Source organism: Branchiostoma floridae, chromosome 7 (genome assembly GCF_000003815.2).
Source record: "Branchiostoma floridae strain S238N-H82 chromosome 7, Bfl_VNyyK, whole genome shotgun sequence".
In the NCBI taxonomy this organism is placed as follows: Eukaryota; Metazoa; Chordata; class Leptocardii; order Amphioxiformes; family Branchiostomatidae; genus Branchiostoma; species Branchiostoma floridae.
In genome coordinates this window covers 16316759-16333605 of record NC_049985.1, presented here as the reverse complement: position 1 = coordinate 16333605, position 16847 = coordinate 16316759, and the positions used below count along the sequence as shown (strand labels likewise).

The 16847-nt window shown below is 42.1% G+C and overlaps 2 protein-coding genes across 5 annotated transcripts in view; one reads left to right on the top strand and one right to left on the bottom strand.

Annotated features, from left to right (window-relative positions):
• Nucleotides 1–11331, top strand: part of LOC118419445 — a 34674-nt gene extending 23343 nt beyond the window's left edge. For 2 of the 4 annotated variants that reach the window (XM_035825817.1, XM_035825815.1), the window contains 8 exons: nt 307–5260; nt 5397–5721; nt 6365–6471; nt 6785–6872; nt 7668–7866; nt 8952–9009; nt 9707–9790; nt 10297–11326. In XM_035825817.1, the coding sequence (XP_035681710.1) occupies nt 307–5260; nt 5397–5721; nt 6365–6471; nt 6785–6872; nt 7668–7866; nt 8952–9009; nt 9707–9790; nt 10297–10488 (6007 nt within the window). In that variant the 3' untranslated portion in view covers nt 10489–11326. Of the gene's footprint in view, nt 1–306; nt 5261–5396; nt 5722–6364; nt 6472–6784; nt 6873–7667; nt 7867–8951; nt 9010–9706; nt 9791–10296 lie in introns of all 4 variants that reach the window. The other 2 variants (XM_035825818.1, XM_035825816.1) reach the window with 2 other exon arrangements.
• A 489-nt stretch (nt 11332–11820) lies between these two features.
• On the bottom strand, nt 11821–16847 carry LOC118419447 (IQ domain-containing protein M-like; the record flags this gene model as incomplete). The annotated part of the gene is given in 7 exon segments (XM_035825822.1): nt 11821–12285; nt 12964–13125; nt 13495–13629; nt 14511–14655; nt 15793–15982; nt 16357–16509; nt 16711–16847. Coding segments are annotated over 7 exon segments (1209 nt in total), but the record flags the coding sequence as incomplete, so codon positions are not given.

Sequence of the window (16847 nt, the reverse complement as noted above, 5' to 3'; positions counted from 1 at the left end):
GGTGTCAAGCAAAGCAAGTCAGACATACATTGTACTTCTAAAAGTTACATTGTGAGCAAGCTCGGTTCACTTTTACCTTAGGTCAACGAAGGCTATGGAAATGTAGTGACAATTGAAATTGTGTTTGGTTGTGACGTGTTTATTAGACATTGTTTTGAATTAAGAGACAGAAATATGACGGTCTTTTCCTTTTAAACTGTTTCATCCATTAAAATCAGTTTGCAACTTTCTGGACGTACCTAGTAAAAAGAAATGAAAGAAATTTGCTTCTCTGACTGAATGTTTGCTGTATTGCCTGACCTGTAGGCTGGAGCTGAAGGAACTGGAGGACAGCTGCAAGGCCTTCCTGAAACCCACGTTTTCAACTGTTTCCTCATCTCCAGAATTCCAAGAAAAAGATCTGCCTGAACTTCTGGACACCATGTTAGGCTCACCAACCAGCAGCCCAAACCTTTCACAAGGCAGTGTGAATCGAAGCTCTGACAGTCAGGGATTTAATGACTCGGAGTTGGAAGACATCGCCTTGAGTCAGAAGCAAAGGTTTCAGAAGGCAAGAACATTGCCGTCAAAAAACGTTAACAAGGAGCCTGCAGCTACAAAGAAACCTACCCAGATGGTTCCCCCTGCAGGAAGAGGCCTTGGACAGGCTCCTGAGAGACAAGAAACTGGCCTCCATGTTCCAGTCATGACCATCGGAGATGTGGTAGAATCTGCAATTGTGAAGAACGTAAAACAGCCCACCAGAATCGGTCCTGATGCCAGCCCAACGTCGGCCCCAGCTCACCAACCAATACTTACAAGCACAGGGCAGACAGCTGGTGTTGGCGTTAGGATTCCCGTTGAGCACAGCTATTCGACCAGCCCTAGGAAGGGAACACAGAGAGGGCGCCGAGGGCCAAAGACAACTGTTGCACCAATGTTAGAAGGGTCCGCAACAACCGTAAGTCCAGCGAAACAACCAGCATCCTTAGCACCTTCAATGCAAGGCATAGCAACAACTGTGATGACTTCAACACATGGCCTAACAACAACTGTGATGCCTTCAACACATGCTGTGACATCAACAGCAACTCTGTCATCATCACAACTTGGTGTGGCAACAGCTGTTACACAAGCTAGCCCTGCTCAAACTACCATGGGCAGCCACAGCGCATTGCCCCGACCAGGAGCCAGGGAACAGTCCCTCATCATCCAGTCACAAGAGCTTTCCAACAAGATAGGTTGCCCGGAGTGCGAGAAATCAGGGGTACGAGTGTCTGCAAATGAGGCACAGATGCTCATCCAGGGTGGCCCAGCTGCAAACGCCATGCGACAGTTGATCATTGCGAGACAGAGGCCCTGCCCGCACGGGAAGTACCCTTCTTGGGGCTCTCAAGTTGCTCCAACATGGATGCCCCCACATGCACCAGAAGCTCTCCAGGGCCGATCTGCAGGACAACTGTTGGCTGGTCTTCGATCCCGTACACCCCCTAACAGTCCCCTGCGGCAGACTGCAGTAGCTACAGTAGTCACACCGGCTGCTCCTGGACACACACACACAAGTCCAGCCTATACTCAAAGTCCATCTGGTGCAAGAATGCAGAACTTTGCAGAGTTTAATAGCCCACCTTTTGGACCAGGGAGACCACAACCTGATGTAAGACTACCTGGGAGTAGACCACCAATACCCCCACTGCCTGGATTTGGAATACTTCCACCTGGTGGCAGACTTCCACCAGCATCAACTTTACTCCCTAGAACGAACATTCTTGCTCAGCTGAGAGAACCCTCTCAATTTGCCCAGCAAAGATATGGCCCACAGGGTGTTGTTCCGGAGCAGTTTCCTACACAGAGGAGTCCGAGAGGTCCTGCCATATCTCCCATAAGCTCACAGCGCAGTGGAAAAGAACTGGATTCCCCGACATCATCCCAGAATGGCTCTGAGTTGATTCCCTCCAGGAGACTGCTCTTGCATACAGCGCAGAGGATGTTACCTGGTAACCAGTACCTCAGCAATCAGTTTCTCTCTCCAACTGGCCTCCAGCGGCCAACACTTCACGACAACACACCTCGGCTTTCTGTTGTGGCTGAGTCTAGCCCACCACCCAACACTTCAACTGGTGTGGCTATCATCCGAATCCCCTCTCCAATGGAGAAAAGCGGCCAAGGCAGAAGTGAGCGACATGTAAGCCCACCGCTTGCCGCAGTGCCCGCTACTGCTGGTGCTAATGTTTCCAGTTTTTCCAACTCACCAAACCTTGATTCCACTCGCAGAATGCCTCATAGGTCATCAGGCGGAGCCACGGTCAGTTCAGCATCTCTCAACAGCAGCACAGCGGACATGTTTGCCGTGCCGGACACTCCCCCCAGTTCAGGGAGGCCGAAGAGGAAAGGAGACAAGCGCGGCAGAGGCAGGACTCCCTCAGAGTCGGACAACGATACTCGTTCAGCAGCTGAAGCACTAATGTTCATGTCACAGCGGAGAGAGGACTCTGAAGGATCCGAGGACATCTCTTCACCACCTCCCCCAGGAATCCCAGGTACCCAGGTACACAGTGCCTCTAGCCCTAAGTCTGTGATTGTGGTAGGTGTTAGCAATGCTGGAGGAAGTCCAATGCCTCCCAGCAACCCTGCTGTGATGCATGTTTCCAGATTGAGCAACCCCAAGCATCAATCCCAGCGTACCATATTGCCTTTGCCACAGAGTTGGTCAAGTTTGGTAAGGAGAGAGAGAAGTACAGATGACTGTAGCATTCTCAAGGTCTTGTTGCAAAAAGGGGTGGGTGCAGCCATTCCGCAGCTGTATAAGGATCAGGAAGTCCCCCCTCATATTCAGAAGCAGGTTTTGAAAGAAACACGATTGAAAAGACTAATGCCACAAACTAAGCAGCATGATGTGCAGCCAGCCTCTCAAGCATGTGGTGAAATGGTGGTGGGTAGGAACTGTAGTGGTGAAGTGCATGGTGGAATAGTAGTGGCTGATACTAACATTCGTAAGCAAATGGTGACTAGAGAGAGTGGTGCGGGACTGCATGACAGTCATTCAGGTGCACAGAAACAGTGTAGAGAGGTGGTGAAAGGTGTGGAACATGGTGGAAGCCTTGTGAAACAAGGAAAGGATGAACTTGCAGGGGAAGAGAGTGGTACTGAATCTCTGTCATGTCCAACTGCTGATGAGTTAAGGGACAGCATGCTATTTAGAATTGTACACCCTGAAACTTTCAGTCCAGTGCCAAAAATAAAGGGTAAACCAGTGCATGATGGAGGTGAAGTGGGCAAGGTGCAGGGTAAAGAGTTGCATGCTGTGAAACTAACACGTGAGAAAGTACTAACAAAGGACTGCAGTCCAATGGTTGGTGAGGGAAGTCGTCATCAGAAGGAAGGTAACGGTGTGGCTGCTGTGTGTGACAGTGACTCAAGTGTACAGAATGTTGTAAAACAATGTACTACTTCAAAAGTAGAGGAGGACACAGACTGTGATGAACTTCGTTCCACTTTTACAGGTCCAAATGCAAAGCAAAGAAGAGGAAAAGCAACATCAGCTACAACATTCCCTTCAAGCAGCCCAGACACAATGAGTAGACATTATACATCTCCAATGTTGAGGGGATCAGTGGAAATAGTGGTGAATTCTGACAGAGAACAGCCAGCTTCGGAAAGACAAGAACCTGATATAGGCAAAGTTCCTAGTATTTTTGACAACAACCAGGGTGTGTCCATCCCCAGGGACCAGGGAAACAACAGAGTAAGTCGGAGAGCGTCACAAAGAAAGAACCAGACCACGCCTACTGAGGCAACAATGCCATCATCACAGGCGACAAATTCTGTACAGACCAGAAGCAAAGGTGGCAAACAAAAAGGTGAAACAACACCTTCACCTACCAAACGTCTACGGATGAGTCGACCACCAGAAGGGAAGAGGCATGCTTGTACTCAGTCACCAAAGAAGTTTTGGACTGACTACCTTAAAGCTCAGTTGGCTAGTGGTAATGCTCCAGCTGGGCCAGTAGGTGAGTCAATGATATCGATGCAGACGCCAGATTTAAGTGCTGTAAAACCTGTTAGAAGAGGCATCTCCTCACCAGAACTGGCTCTGACAACTCCAGGAGTGACTGGTTCAACAACCTTCCAGCCAAAGTTTTCCACCCCTGTGGGCAGCCACACCCAACCAGTAGGTTCCCCTCGACTTAGCCTTGACCAGGAGCTAAAGGAAGCAGAGACAGAAACAGTGTTCCATGGAACAGGTCCAGAACCTTATGCTCCAACAGTTGAAAAGAAGACCTCATTGGACTCCGGGTCTCAGCAAGCTGATGATGCCAGTAAGGGAAAAGATAAGAAAGAAGCACCAGTAACCAGCAGTCCTGCTACATCGGAGAAGCTGCAAGAAGCTTGTTCAAATTTGAATGATTCCTTCAACAGTACAGAGTCTGAGGCAAGCAGCATTACTAGACCAGCCCAGCTGTTTGTGAAAAGTGTTCAGGAAGGGCCAGCTGTGATTGTGCAAACTCAGTCAGAACTTCTTTCTCCCACCATAGATTTTCACGAGGAGACCATCGTTCCCAGGTCAGTATCACCCACACCGCCTCAGTCACCACTAACTACAGTTACAGTTAGCTCCCGAGTCTCCAGCACTGCTTCCCCTCCTGCCTCCCCTACGATTGGCTCAACCCTTGGGCAAGGGCAAGGCAGGTTATTGACAGGAGGAAGTGACCTGAAGTCAAAAGAACCATCAGCTGATGACATCATTGAGCTTTCTGATGATGATGATGATGTACAGGAAAGAGATTTCCAAGATGATGCAAAGAGGAAAAGATCCACACCAGACTCTGTATCAGAAGCAAAAAGACCAAAGACTGATGCTCTTGAATCATCCGTAGCTGGCAAAGATGTAGATGATGATGTTGAATGCATTGCAGGCAACTCAGTTGATGATGTTGGCTTGGGAGATGTAGAGAAGATTGACCTTACACAGGAACATGCTGATGAAACTGGTGCAGAGCCTCAGCAGGGTGTTTGTGGAACAGAACATGGGTGTGGGACTCCTGAGCATGAACAGCCTTCCTCTCCCAGCTCTCAGAGCAAGCCAGCAGAGGAACAACAGTCCCAGAGCTCTCAGCCCTCTGTGGTGAACGACAGTTTAATGGACTTCTTCGATGACGGAGGTTACATGGAAGTGCCTTTTGGTGGAGAAGTTGAGTGCGCTGCTGACTCTTCTGATGACAAAATCAACCTGAGCAGTGTAACCAGCAAAACTGAATCAAAAGATGACAAGAATGCTGATGTAAGCCTTTCTGTTTTTTGATTCCTTTAAAACATTCTACAGTTTCCTTTTTGTTTCTAATTTTGAGTTCCACTGGAAGTTCTCTAAAATAGTGTAGCTATATGATTGTTTATAACTTGTGAATCTTGTTTTGTAGGAGTTGAGTCCTAGTTTAGATGCAACAAAGGACAATGATACCACAGCTTCAGTGCCTTTATCACCGAAAAATGCCTCCACTGTCATTGAGGAATTCCCAGACACCCAGCAAGAACCTGTCCATGTTGAAGAAGATGCACACACAGATCAATATGTTGTAGAAGTTGTTGAGGAGTCCCCAACAGCAGGAGAGGATGTAGTGAACAATAGCATGTATGATTTGGAACCCTATCATGAAGACCATTTTTGGGATGACAGCAATGAACCACAACCTGATGAATCAACACCTGTACATAGTGTGGTGGGGAGCGGAGAAACTGGAACAGGTATAAACCGTTAGTGACCTCTGTAAATCAGGCCATGTCTCTCAACCATATAACTAACATACATATACATGTAACATAGCATAACATTACATAACATAACAGGAATGATGGATAGCCTCAAGAAATATCAATAAGCTTATACAAAAAAATGGGTGAAGTGCATAACTGGTACCAGAAGGTCCTGAGACAAAAATATAGCTACATCAAACATGTCAACCCAGTTGCTCAATCTGTTCTTTAACATTTGTAGAAGCTACTTGATGAGGTAGAGACTGAACTGTGACAAGTGCTTTTCAGCATTGCCTTTGAAATTCACAACTTCTCTATTGATGATTATTTTCAATCGACATGTATTTTGTACATGTACATGTATTGTGGAAATATTCTACATAACATACATATGTGTAGCTTTGAGTTTGATATATATCAGAATGGTTTCAATCAACAGCTGTTTTCTGCATTACTCCATGCGGTTGTGAAAAATGACATGGTCATGTTTTGCCTTAGAAAGTAATGAAAGTTTTATTAATGGTCATGAGAAAAGAGATGAATAGGAAGATGAAAAGTATGCTTACATCATTTAAGTGTGGAGTTGTGTAGAATCTCATGGTTCTCTAGTAACCGTTTGTTGGATGGTGTTTAGGTGCTGTGAAGTCCACTCCACTGCAGACACATCGCAAGAGCAAGGCCCCTGTGGTTCCCATTACTCCCATGCCTGATTACCCCAACATGGAAACACCAGAACTTAAGGTAAATTTGAAGAAAGTGAAATTCTGCGGAAAAAGAGACTTAGTTTGCTAAATTTCCATTCATCCAGAAGCATCAAATAAAAGTTTATAATGTTTTGGAAGATATTGAAAATGCTGTATTTGACATGAAAAACCTGATTGAATCTAAATTCTATATATATCTTCAAAGTCTACAAGTACAAATTTGGTGGCATATCTACGTGGCAGAGTGCATGTGATGAAATAATTTTGAGTACTGCAGATTGTTTATTTTATTGACATGCCATTTTTGCCAGGAAATGGGCTTGCTTTAACTGGAGACTTTGATTTCACAGAAACAAGTCAAGAAATTTGGAGTGCGGGTTCTGAAGAAGCCACAAATGGTGGCAAAGCTGACAGAAATCTACCAGTATACACATCAAGGTAATTAATCTCTGCATACTTCATACATTCTCTTTAGACTGCAGTAGGTAGGCTTCTATTCCCAGGCTCAACTGACAAGGGGGCTTTTATAGTTAGGGACTATTAGGACTATAAAGTTATAGTAGGGTACCCCAAAGAAGCATGACAAACATGTTCAAAAAATGAATACAATTCAATCTCTACAACTGGATAAAAATGGACAATTACTACTGAACAGGGTAGTAGTCAGAGCCTGTCCTTTGACGGAATTTTGCAGAATTCCATACCATCCTCTGTGATGGACAAAAAATCAATATGTAACGATATAAAAAAAATGTCACCCTTGTGTAATTTTTCACCGAAACAGATTGCCATTGAACTGCTTAGTTTACCAGCAAAATGTACACCTCAAAATGCAGGACATAGTGTTTCAGAGGGTCTAGATTTCAAAATTCTCTGGGGAGCATGCCTCCGGACCTCGCTAGGAACGTCATGCCTTTGGCGCGATGTCTTGCACCTTGGGTGCTCAAAGGGATTCAAAATCGAGGAGACGGAAAATGATTTCAGGCTGGCTACAACCCTGCTTCTGAACATTTTGAGTGGCAACCAACCCACACCAACTAGCTATAGGCTGGCAAACTCCTCCCTGGACTCCTCCACTGTAAGTTACGATACTGCAAATATGCATTTCAGATGTACAGTCAAAAGTTTATTAGATGTTGGCAGGTTGCTATAAGCTAATAAAGAACATGTCATTTAGCCATGCATTTAAAGAAAAAAGAAAGATTGTCAGCATTGTATTCCTTTTCATCATAGTGGAGACTGATTCAGAAGAGGACACCCCATCAGTGGAGAGGACCACAGATAATGCTGCAGATGTACAGGATCGCCAGATGAACAGCAGACAGACTGTCATACATGCAGTGCCTCAGCTAGGGGAAGTTGTGGAGACCGTACCCTGTGTGGAGACTGCAACTGGTGGGAGTGAGTCAGAGGGCAGCACTGACAGCAACAGGTATTTAACTTCTGACCATGACCTTTAGCTATTATTTATATTTTATTAAGGTTATGGGGTTTATCTTTGTATGCTGTCTATTGCTGATTGCTGTGTATTCTACCTTTCCGTTACTGTAAATGCATTTAAGTTCGCGGGGATTTAATTTCACGGTAGTGGGGAAAAGGGCTTTTCGCGGTGGTTTTAAGTTCATGGTAGCACCATGCGCTGTAGTCTCTTATTGACATGGGAAAAAGTTTGCAGTGAAGCGACTACCGCGAAAACCGCAAACATTAAATAAGTGCGAAAGTTCTGCATTTGCAGTATTTGATTGATAATATTTATAATATCACACACACTCACTCACTCCCCAGTTTAACGTCTGTTTAACGTCTCTATTTATAATATAGACAAAGAAATATATTATGTCTGCTGTGAATGGAAAATATTTAGTGACTAACTGCTAAACATTTATCTCAAACATACATGGGAGTCTCAGTAACTGTAAACTCTGTGGTCTGATAAGGGTAAAAGGATTTAACTCCCTTTGTTGAGAATGGTACAACCCAAGTAAGGTCATAGGTCATCCATCCATGTACCTCCATTGTTGTTGTCACGAAAAACATGCAGAAAGATGGGTGAGCACTGGAATAATGTTTGGTCATTTATCAGATGGTTATCTATAATGTTCAAATTCTTTGTTTTGTATTGAAGAAGACTTAAATGGTATTTGTTCTACATTTAGTGTTAAATGGCTGATGTGAGTAGAAATACATGACTCGTATGATGCACAATCCAACAGCTGCATTCACTGTATGGTAATCCATACCCCACACAGAGACAGTGATGATTACATTGTATATACCGTTGCTGATATTCCAAGCACATAGTACACACACTAAAGGTAAAGAAATTAATGGGTGAAATAGGAAAATTTTACTATAATAGTAATATGATATACTATTATTTAGGTGCATTTCAACCTGTCACAATATGTATGTTACTTAGATTTTATTCACTGACAGTGAGATGTTCTTTCTTAATCTTTAATGTTGCTTGGTGCCAGAAGGTTGAGTTGGATTTCAAGCTTGTGTTTTTGTTTACAGTGAGGGTGAAGAATATGAGGAGCTGTCAGATGACGATGACATCACTCCATCTCAACAGGTAAGGAATTCCAGGCTCGGAATTCAAATAGTAAATTTATCAGGAAGAAGACAGACAGCATTTTTAGTGTCACCAGACTGATGTTAGCAATACCAGTGTCACTCCGGCTTTGTTATTGATTACTGATATGTCTTGAAGACATTTAAATGTACTTATTAATGACTGTCACAGACTACTACTTAAGTAAACAAGAATGCAGACTGAGATTTGTGTATTAATGCCCTTGTGCAGCTGATTAAGTATAAAAGGGTATGAAATGCTGCACTTTCATCCCTTTTTTCAACACTGAGTGGAATGTTAAATTTTTGTATCTTCCCCGTTTAAACGTGATGTTCGAGCCTTTATTTCTTTATTTAGATTTTTCAGAGTGAAGGGGAGGGCAAAACAAGTGCAAAATGCACCTTTGAAGGCTGCCCTCCCGTTCATAACATACATACGTGGCACAACATAATAAACAATAACACGATACAATGATATGTACAATATTAGCATAAAATGACATTATCAAAATATACAATCGTTACTAACATTAGGCAAAATCATGGCACAATTTGAAAAAAAAAGCGTGCAAAAAACTAGCGTGGTCTTGATGCTAGGCAAGAAGCTAAGCCTTGATGCTGTAGAAAATAATATTGCTTTCCTTTACTTTACTTGTACAACATGTATGTAAAAGATAAACACTCTGACATTGTTCCAGATTGATGGAGGGTCTCTGAAAGGACAGCTGCTCCACTGGGTTCAGGACAACAAGGAGCTGTATCAGAAAATCCTGCAGTATGAGGTACAAACTGACTTTTCTTTGTCTCTTTTTCCTCTGATGTCATGTCTAGAAGATACGTAGACTGTAGTTTTACCTATAATGTGAGCTTTTGATAGTTCAGTTACCTTCTCTTTTGTTTTCAAAATTCCCAAGACTTGTGTTGTAATTTGTTATATGATGTAATTTTCAAAGTATGTATTGTATTATAATACGATAAATGTATATAAAACCACTCATCCTCAATTTGAAGTTGTTTGTTCCACATAACTGGTAAACTGCCTTTGGGCATAAAAGGCACCAGTTTTGTACTCTAGTAGGTATAAGCTGTGTACACAAGGTACACACTGGAAGGAAGAATAGCTATCAAAATGCCAGCTTAATGGGGATCTCAATAAATTAAACAAGTCCCCTAATCTGTACTCAATGCATTGCCAGACACAACATGTTTCTCTCCTGCATGATATAACTTGTAAGTTTGCAATTTGTAAAAATAAAGATTATAAGATAATCTCCAATGTTTCTGACAGCCCATAGATGCTGAGAACCTTCAGCAAACCTTGAAGTCTGCTGGAATCCGCTGCTCAAAGAACCAGCTACTGGACTTCCTGGACGAACAGTGCATCACATTCATCCTGCCCAGTTCTCGCGAGAAGAGGCTGAAAAAGCCAAGAAGGAAGAGAAGGAAGAAAACACCCCCGGCTGCCACAGCAGTGGTATAGTCCAGACTCGCATTCACCAGATCTACTAGTAACTAACTTGATATGTGTGTCTTGGGCTGTGCCATTCTTTGGTGCAGGTGTAGAAATTGTATCAGATACTTTTATTACTAATACATTATAAATGGTCTTTCCTTACCTATACAGGACCAAAGGTTTTAGTTAAGAAAATTAAACCTGTCATTGCTTTGTACAGTTTGCCAGAAGCAGATTGATATGAAAATTGGAGCATTATTTTATATGAAGGATACACAAGGCTAAAATGATGTTTAAGAATTTATCATAGCACACAGTCTGTATTGCACCAATGGTAAGTAATAGTACAACTCCTACATGTGCATGTACAATTTCATTACTGTGGTGATATCATGGTTTTTTCATAGTTGCAGTTAAAGTTACAATTATTGGTGTGTATCTTAGATGATATTTAACCTGGAAAAAGCATATCACCATCACTCTTTCATCTGATTATCATTTTAAAGTAGAAAATTGTCCTATTGATATCAATTTTTTTTCTGCCTTCAAAGCACATCAGTTAGAGCGCAATGTCCATATGTGTACATTATTCTATTATGTCACATTTCATGCAAGACAAAGGGTACCACGTTATCCCTGACACTCACTAAAGATGTGATGTATAGGGTTAGATGGTCATCGTCAGTCCAGTATTCTTTTAAGAATAGAGAAAATATAACCTTCTGCTGCATATGAAAAGCAATGCCCAGGCTACATTTGCTGATATCGACATTGATTTGATATTTGGATCAATGAATATTTTATGTACAACACTTGTTGTATTATTTTTCATAGAATAAAGATGAAAATTAAAAGAAGGATTTTATCTGACAGATCATTGGTGTCCCTGCATTTAATATCTTTTGTTTGAATCAAAACCTTTACTTTAATAATGATCTGTACATACAAATGTAGACAAGGGATGGTGACAGTTAAGGTGGTATGTCACTGCAGGGTTCGTTCATTGTCATCTCTGTTTTGTTATTTTCTGATTTTTTCTGATTTAGATATTGCGTCATGCTGTGCGTGTCACTGCAGGGTTCGAAAGATACTCAACGAATGCAAATACAAAAAGAAAATCCATTCATTATTTCTGACATTCGTTGAGTATCTTTCGAACCCTGCAGTGACACAGCATGACGCAAGTGCAGTGAGATACCACCTGAAGGTAACATTGATATGTCTCTGAGGACTATGCTAATTCCACAACATCTAACAGTTGATTGCCAATACATATTTGCAAGTTTTTGTCATCAAAATTGTAGAGGGGGAGGGAAAAGGTATGTTTTTGCAAAGAAATAGACTTTCATGCATGTTCAAACAACTGTTTATTAAGACAGACTAACAACAAATAATATTTCATCTGGACTTCACTTTCCACATTTTATGTGGTCCTATTGACAGATATCGTAACGACACGACAGATACGTTTGGCACAATGGTTTGTTATTTGACAGAATGCACCATATTCCATGGGCCTTATGACCAGAGTGTTGCATCAACTATCGAGAACTCCATTATCAGATGTAATTTCTTCCTGCTGGTCTTCAGAATATGTAAGAGAGTCCTCATCCCCTTCAGAAGGCTCCACAATTCTAACTTTTTTCTCTTCCCTGCTCTCATTGGTCCATTCACTCCCTGCAGAGCTCCCATTGGTTGATGGTGGAAGGTCCCCATTTGTTTTCTGTTTGGTCTCGGCTGTCTGCCGTTTCTTCCTCTCCCTGTAGGCCTTCTGCACAACTGCAGCGCAGGTCTTGTAGTCTGTCTCCTCAACTTGCTCACTCCCTGTGCACACAAAATATTGTTTAGCTTTTCTTTTTTCTTAAAGTTAATGTTCCTAAAGGAAAATGTTGTGCTATGGAAACCAAAGAACATGAGTACCAATGTCTACGTCATGGTTGAATCAACATATCAGCACTACATTTTGTAATTACATGTAAAACTTCCCAACCACAAACCGTATGAAGTTAAGCCATTTTTATCATTGCCAGACCGAGTGCAATAACCTAGTGGATAGAGTAACGTTGTTAACATTATGCATATGTAGGTCATGAGTTTGATCCCTGACATACCAAAGACTTTAAAATGGTACGTTCTGCTATTTCAGCATTCGGGAAGAGTACAGAAGTTGAACACACACACCACACAAAGTTGTGTGGCCCAGGGCTACTGAAGCAAAGATAGGTGCAGCAGGAAGGACTTAAACTGAACTAACTGACTAACTTTATATCTGTATTGGACACCCAATCGTTGCAGCCTTAATACTGTCAGTCTTGAATGCCATCAAATTTAGTCCCAACAACCACTAAAGGGGCTGAGGAAAATGGTAACCGTTGCTAACTGGGGAGTAGTTGCCACAGATAAGACAGTCTGAACTCTAAAAATGGACAGAACTGGTTTAATGTGCCTAATGCCTGCAGGTGGCTGGCCAGCCAGGTTTACAAGCCTCTATTTTATACCCACCCATGTATTTGTTCCCCTCCAGCCCGTTGACAATAGGGTTGAGCCAGGTGGACCTCCGTGTCTCCTGCTGTGTCAGCCCTGTACCACTGGGCACGTAGATCTGGAACGCCACTTCAACCACTTCCTTCTTCTTCAGGGCATGGCCAACATTTGCAGGTGTCCCTGTAACAATTGATTAGATTGGATTAACTACAGGTATCTAAAAATCAAACTTAATTCAGTTACAGTGAAATCACTGAAAATACCAGTTTTTGTCTCTGAGACACTCCACATGTTGACATCTTTCACATTTGAAAATTACAGAAAATCTGTCTGGTGATGCTGCTTGGTTGATTCAGTTGTTGCAGAATCACTTAGAAGAAAATGTCTTCATCATGATATCTTTATTCACAGACCATGAGATTATAAAAAAAAGATACTAGCAACACTTGATATTTACAACAATTGATGAAAAGTACACTGCTCTGTATCATTGTACATACTAAATTAGATGATGTTAGAGTGTTTTATTTTAATAGGAACTGAAAATACCTTTAGTAACAATGTCCCAGGCTTCGTTGATCTCCCGTTCTGAGGGGTAGTGTTCGCAGTCCTTGAAGTATGCAGGCAGTTCACTGACCTCAATCTCATTCCAGAACTGACGTTTGTTGAACATTTTCTCGTATTCTGTAGGATACAAACACCACTTTACTACCCACAACTATGTATTTCATTGACGGAGTCTTAAAAGTATCATTAAAGCACTGTAGAAAGCAAATTGTTGTCAGTCTTGGTTTCAATATTTTTAAAACTCATGCCTAAAACATGTTAATTCCATATTTGGTTTTGTTTACTACATGTATGTATACAGAGAGGTGTTGAATCATAAATTAAACTTTTTAGATCCTTTTGAAGACCAGTGCAATACAACTGGTCCTTCTTCTAAAACATGGAAAGGAAAACAAGTGCTTTTAAAAAAGCTGGCATTTTGCCAATGTTTGCGTGTGTGAACGTTTTTTTCTAGTTATTAGAATGTCATATAAATAGAACAGAGTAACTAAACCTGATATTGGCGCATGGAGAGATTCACATATGTGCCTGAACTGCAGCAGATCTAGACGCCACCTGTTAAAATTTGCGTGAACTGCAGCAAATTTCACTACACATTGCCTGTTTTTGAGTGAGCTCTGTTGCGGGGCATTTTTAAGTTTTTTTTTTTAATTTTTATTTCTATTCGGCAAAAAAAAGAAGCGGCGAATCCGTTAACCAAAGAAATAAATTGGTGTGGCCAAATGGATGTAAAAATTAGTATTTTAATGGATGTAAAAAAAGAAAAAAAAAAGTTGAAAAAAATCTACCTCCCCGGATTCGAACCGGGTGCATTGGTTTAGAATGCGTAAACTTTACCACTGCGCTAGTGCGAACATGTTGAAAAAATGCCTGTTTTAACAGGTATACACAAATGTTTGGCATGGATTGAACAGGTCCGTTCATATCAACATCACAACGGCGACTACACTGGCCAGAAGGCATTTTGCGACTTGCAAAAAAGTAATCAGTTTTCTTACTATTTTTCCTGTCTAGAAACTCCTCCAGTTGGCTGTAGACTAGCGGGATGGTTGGACGGTTCACCCCGTGTCGTGTCATGATGCGATTCAGCATCTGTCTGTACATCTTTACGCAAGTTGAGAAGCTGTCCGCGTGTCTCTTTGCCTGGTGACAAATGAGTAATTATATTAGTGTTGTATGATCTGGACAACCAGTGCACCACGTATAGGTGTAACACCAGTTTTGTACAGTAGGTAAGGGCTGTGTAAGACCAGAATTGATCAACATGTACAACGGGAATTGGACCCCTACTCTTAAATGTGGAGGGTTCTCAGGGCTTTAGCCAGGTCGAAATTTTTTTCCGTCAGCCAATTCCAATCGTCATGAAAACCGCGAAAATTCATTTTCCCTATGACACTACATGTACAAAGCAGTTAATGTTGCCATTGAGACCTTGAAAAACGGGTTTGAATGAGATTATCGTATGCGAAGGGCGCCGACACACATTGTCAACAATCATAACAATAGCAAAACAAACAGTGTGTGGCTTTTACAGCCGTGGACGGCGTCCCAAAGCCGCCTGTAACTTCCACCAAGGATTTTTGTCCGTCAAGGTTGACGGATTAGTTTTAAAATTTTTCCGTCAGACGCAGCAAATTTCCGTCAATTGACGGGAAAACGGACGCTGGCTAGAGCCCTGAGGGTTCTTAAACTTGGAGTGGGTCTCTTCAAAGTCAAACACATCTGAGAGGACATCCATTATCAAAACTAGGTACTCTGCACCTTTCCATTAAGTAGAGTCAGCAAATAGGTGTAAAGCGCTTTTCCCATTTAGGGCACAACATTGGGATCTGCTCTGGATTCGAACCTTGAACCGTTGAGTCCACGATACCACTTTGCCATCAGTGTGCAGATTAAGAAGCTTAAGTCAATATCAATCCCAATGTCAAGAATGAGATATCATAAAATGATAGGTGTAAAGCGCTTTTCTCATTTAGGGCACAACACTGGGATCTGCTCTGTATTCGAACCCAGAACCTTCAGTCCACAATACCACCTTGCTATCAGTGTGCAACATTAGAAACTTTATTCAAACCCAATGTAAAGTACAGTTAATTGCACAACAGATAACTGCACACTTCTGTTAATTGCATAGAATCACATAGTCCCGTAGTGGTGCGGTCCAGCTGAATAACTTCGCTTTGTTGCACCATCCGGGTAATTGCACAAATATGCTGGCAATTGGGGAGTGCAATTAAACGGCTTCTACTGTATCAGAAATCATGAAGTCAATATCCTGACCTTCTCCTGGAGCCTGTGATATCTCTTCCTGACCAGCCAGCCCCGGATGTGACGTTGGATACATATTGCTGCCTTTTTCACCTCAGTTTTAGTTGGCCCTGTGCGTTTTGGGTGGAAGGCCTCGTACATCTCCACATGAGGACCTATCCTGGCTATCATTGCTGCAGCCTCGCGATTTTCATCCAGCAGCCTGAACAATCACGATCAGTACGTCAATGACCATCCAGATAATAACTTTAAGATACACATGTATACATGTACCTTGTCAAATACAATATGATGAAGTTACTGACAAGCAATTTACTGGATGGATTTTGTAAATGGTCGGGCATTTCAGATAGCACCCGCTGTACAAAGCATAGCCAGACATCTGACCAACTTACCCAGTGGGTTGAGCAAAGTTTCTGATACAGAGACTTGTTTTACATAACAATTGCTTTATTTCCATGGATGTGGAGTAACTTTTGAATTGTGTATTACAAATGTGGAACAAAATAATTGTCTACAGAATGTGAAAATGGTTTATAGGGACAAAATGAATTCCTGAATATTAGCATTACTCACTGCTGTTTGTCTCTTTCCCATCTTTTCTGTTTCTCCAGCATCTTGTACTGGGAGTCTTCTTCATACTGCCGTGCAAAGTTCTCAGTTTCCTCCCGTAGCTTCCCAGGCTGGGCTTCAATTGTCCTCAGCCTAGCTCTGTGCTGCCGATACGCCCTGAAAAAGCACCAAAAAAATCTCTATTAAACTTAAACAAAAATTGTAAAGGTTTCATGACATACAATTGAGGGTACCTTTTATATGTGGGAACATGTTGCAAATTCCTTCTACGTATTGTGCATGCAGGCAAAATCAAGTTGTACATGCCAGCATATGGACACATGGATATAAAAAAATCATGCAACCTGGATGCCTCACCTTTGTATGTGAAGTGCTGCCTCCCTCTTGTCTGTCTCCGCCCACTTGTGCAGGAAATGTTTATAGTAGTTCCGTACTCTGTACCCACGGAATATCCTCTGGATATCCACAGCAGCTTTCGTCTCTTGCTGTCTCTT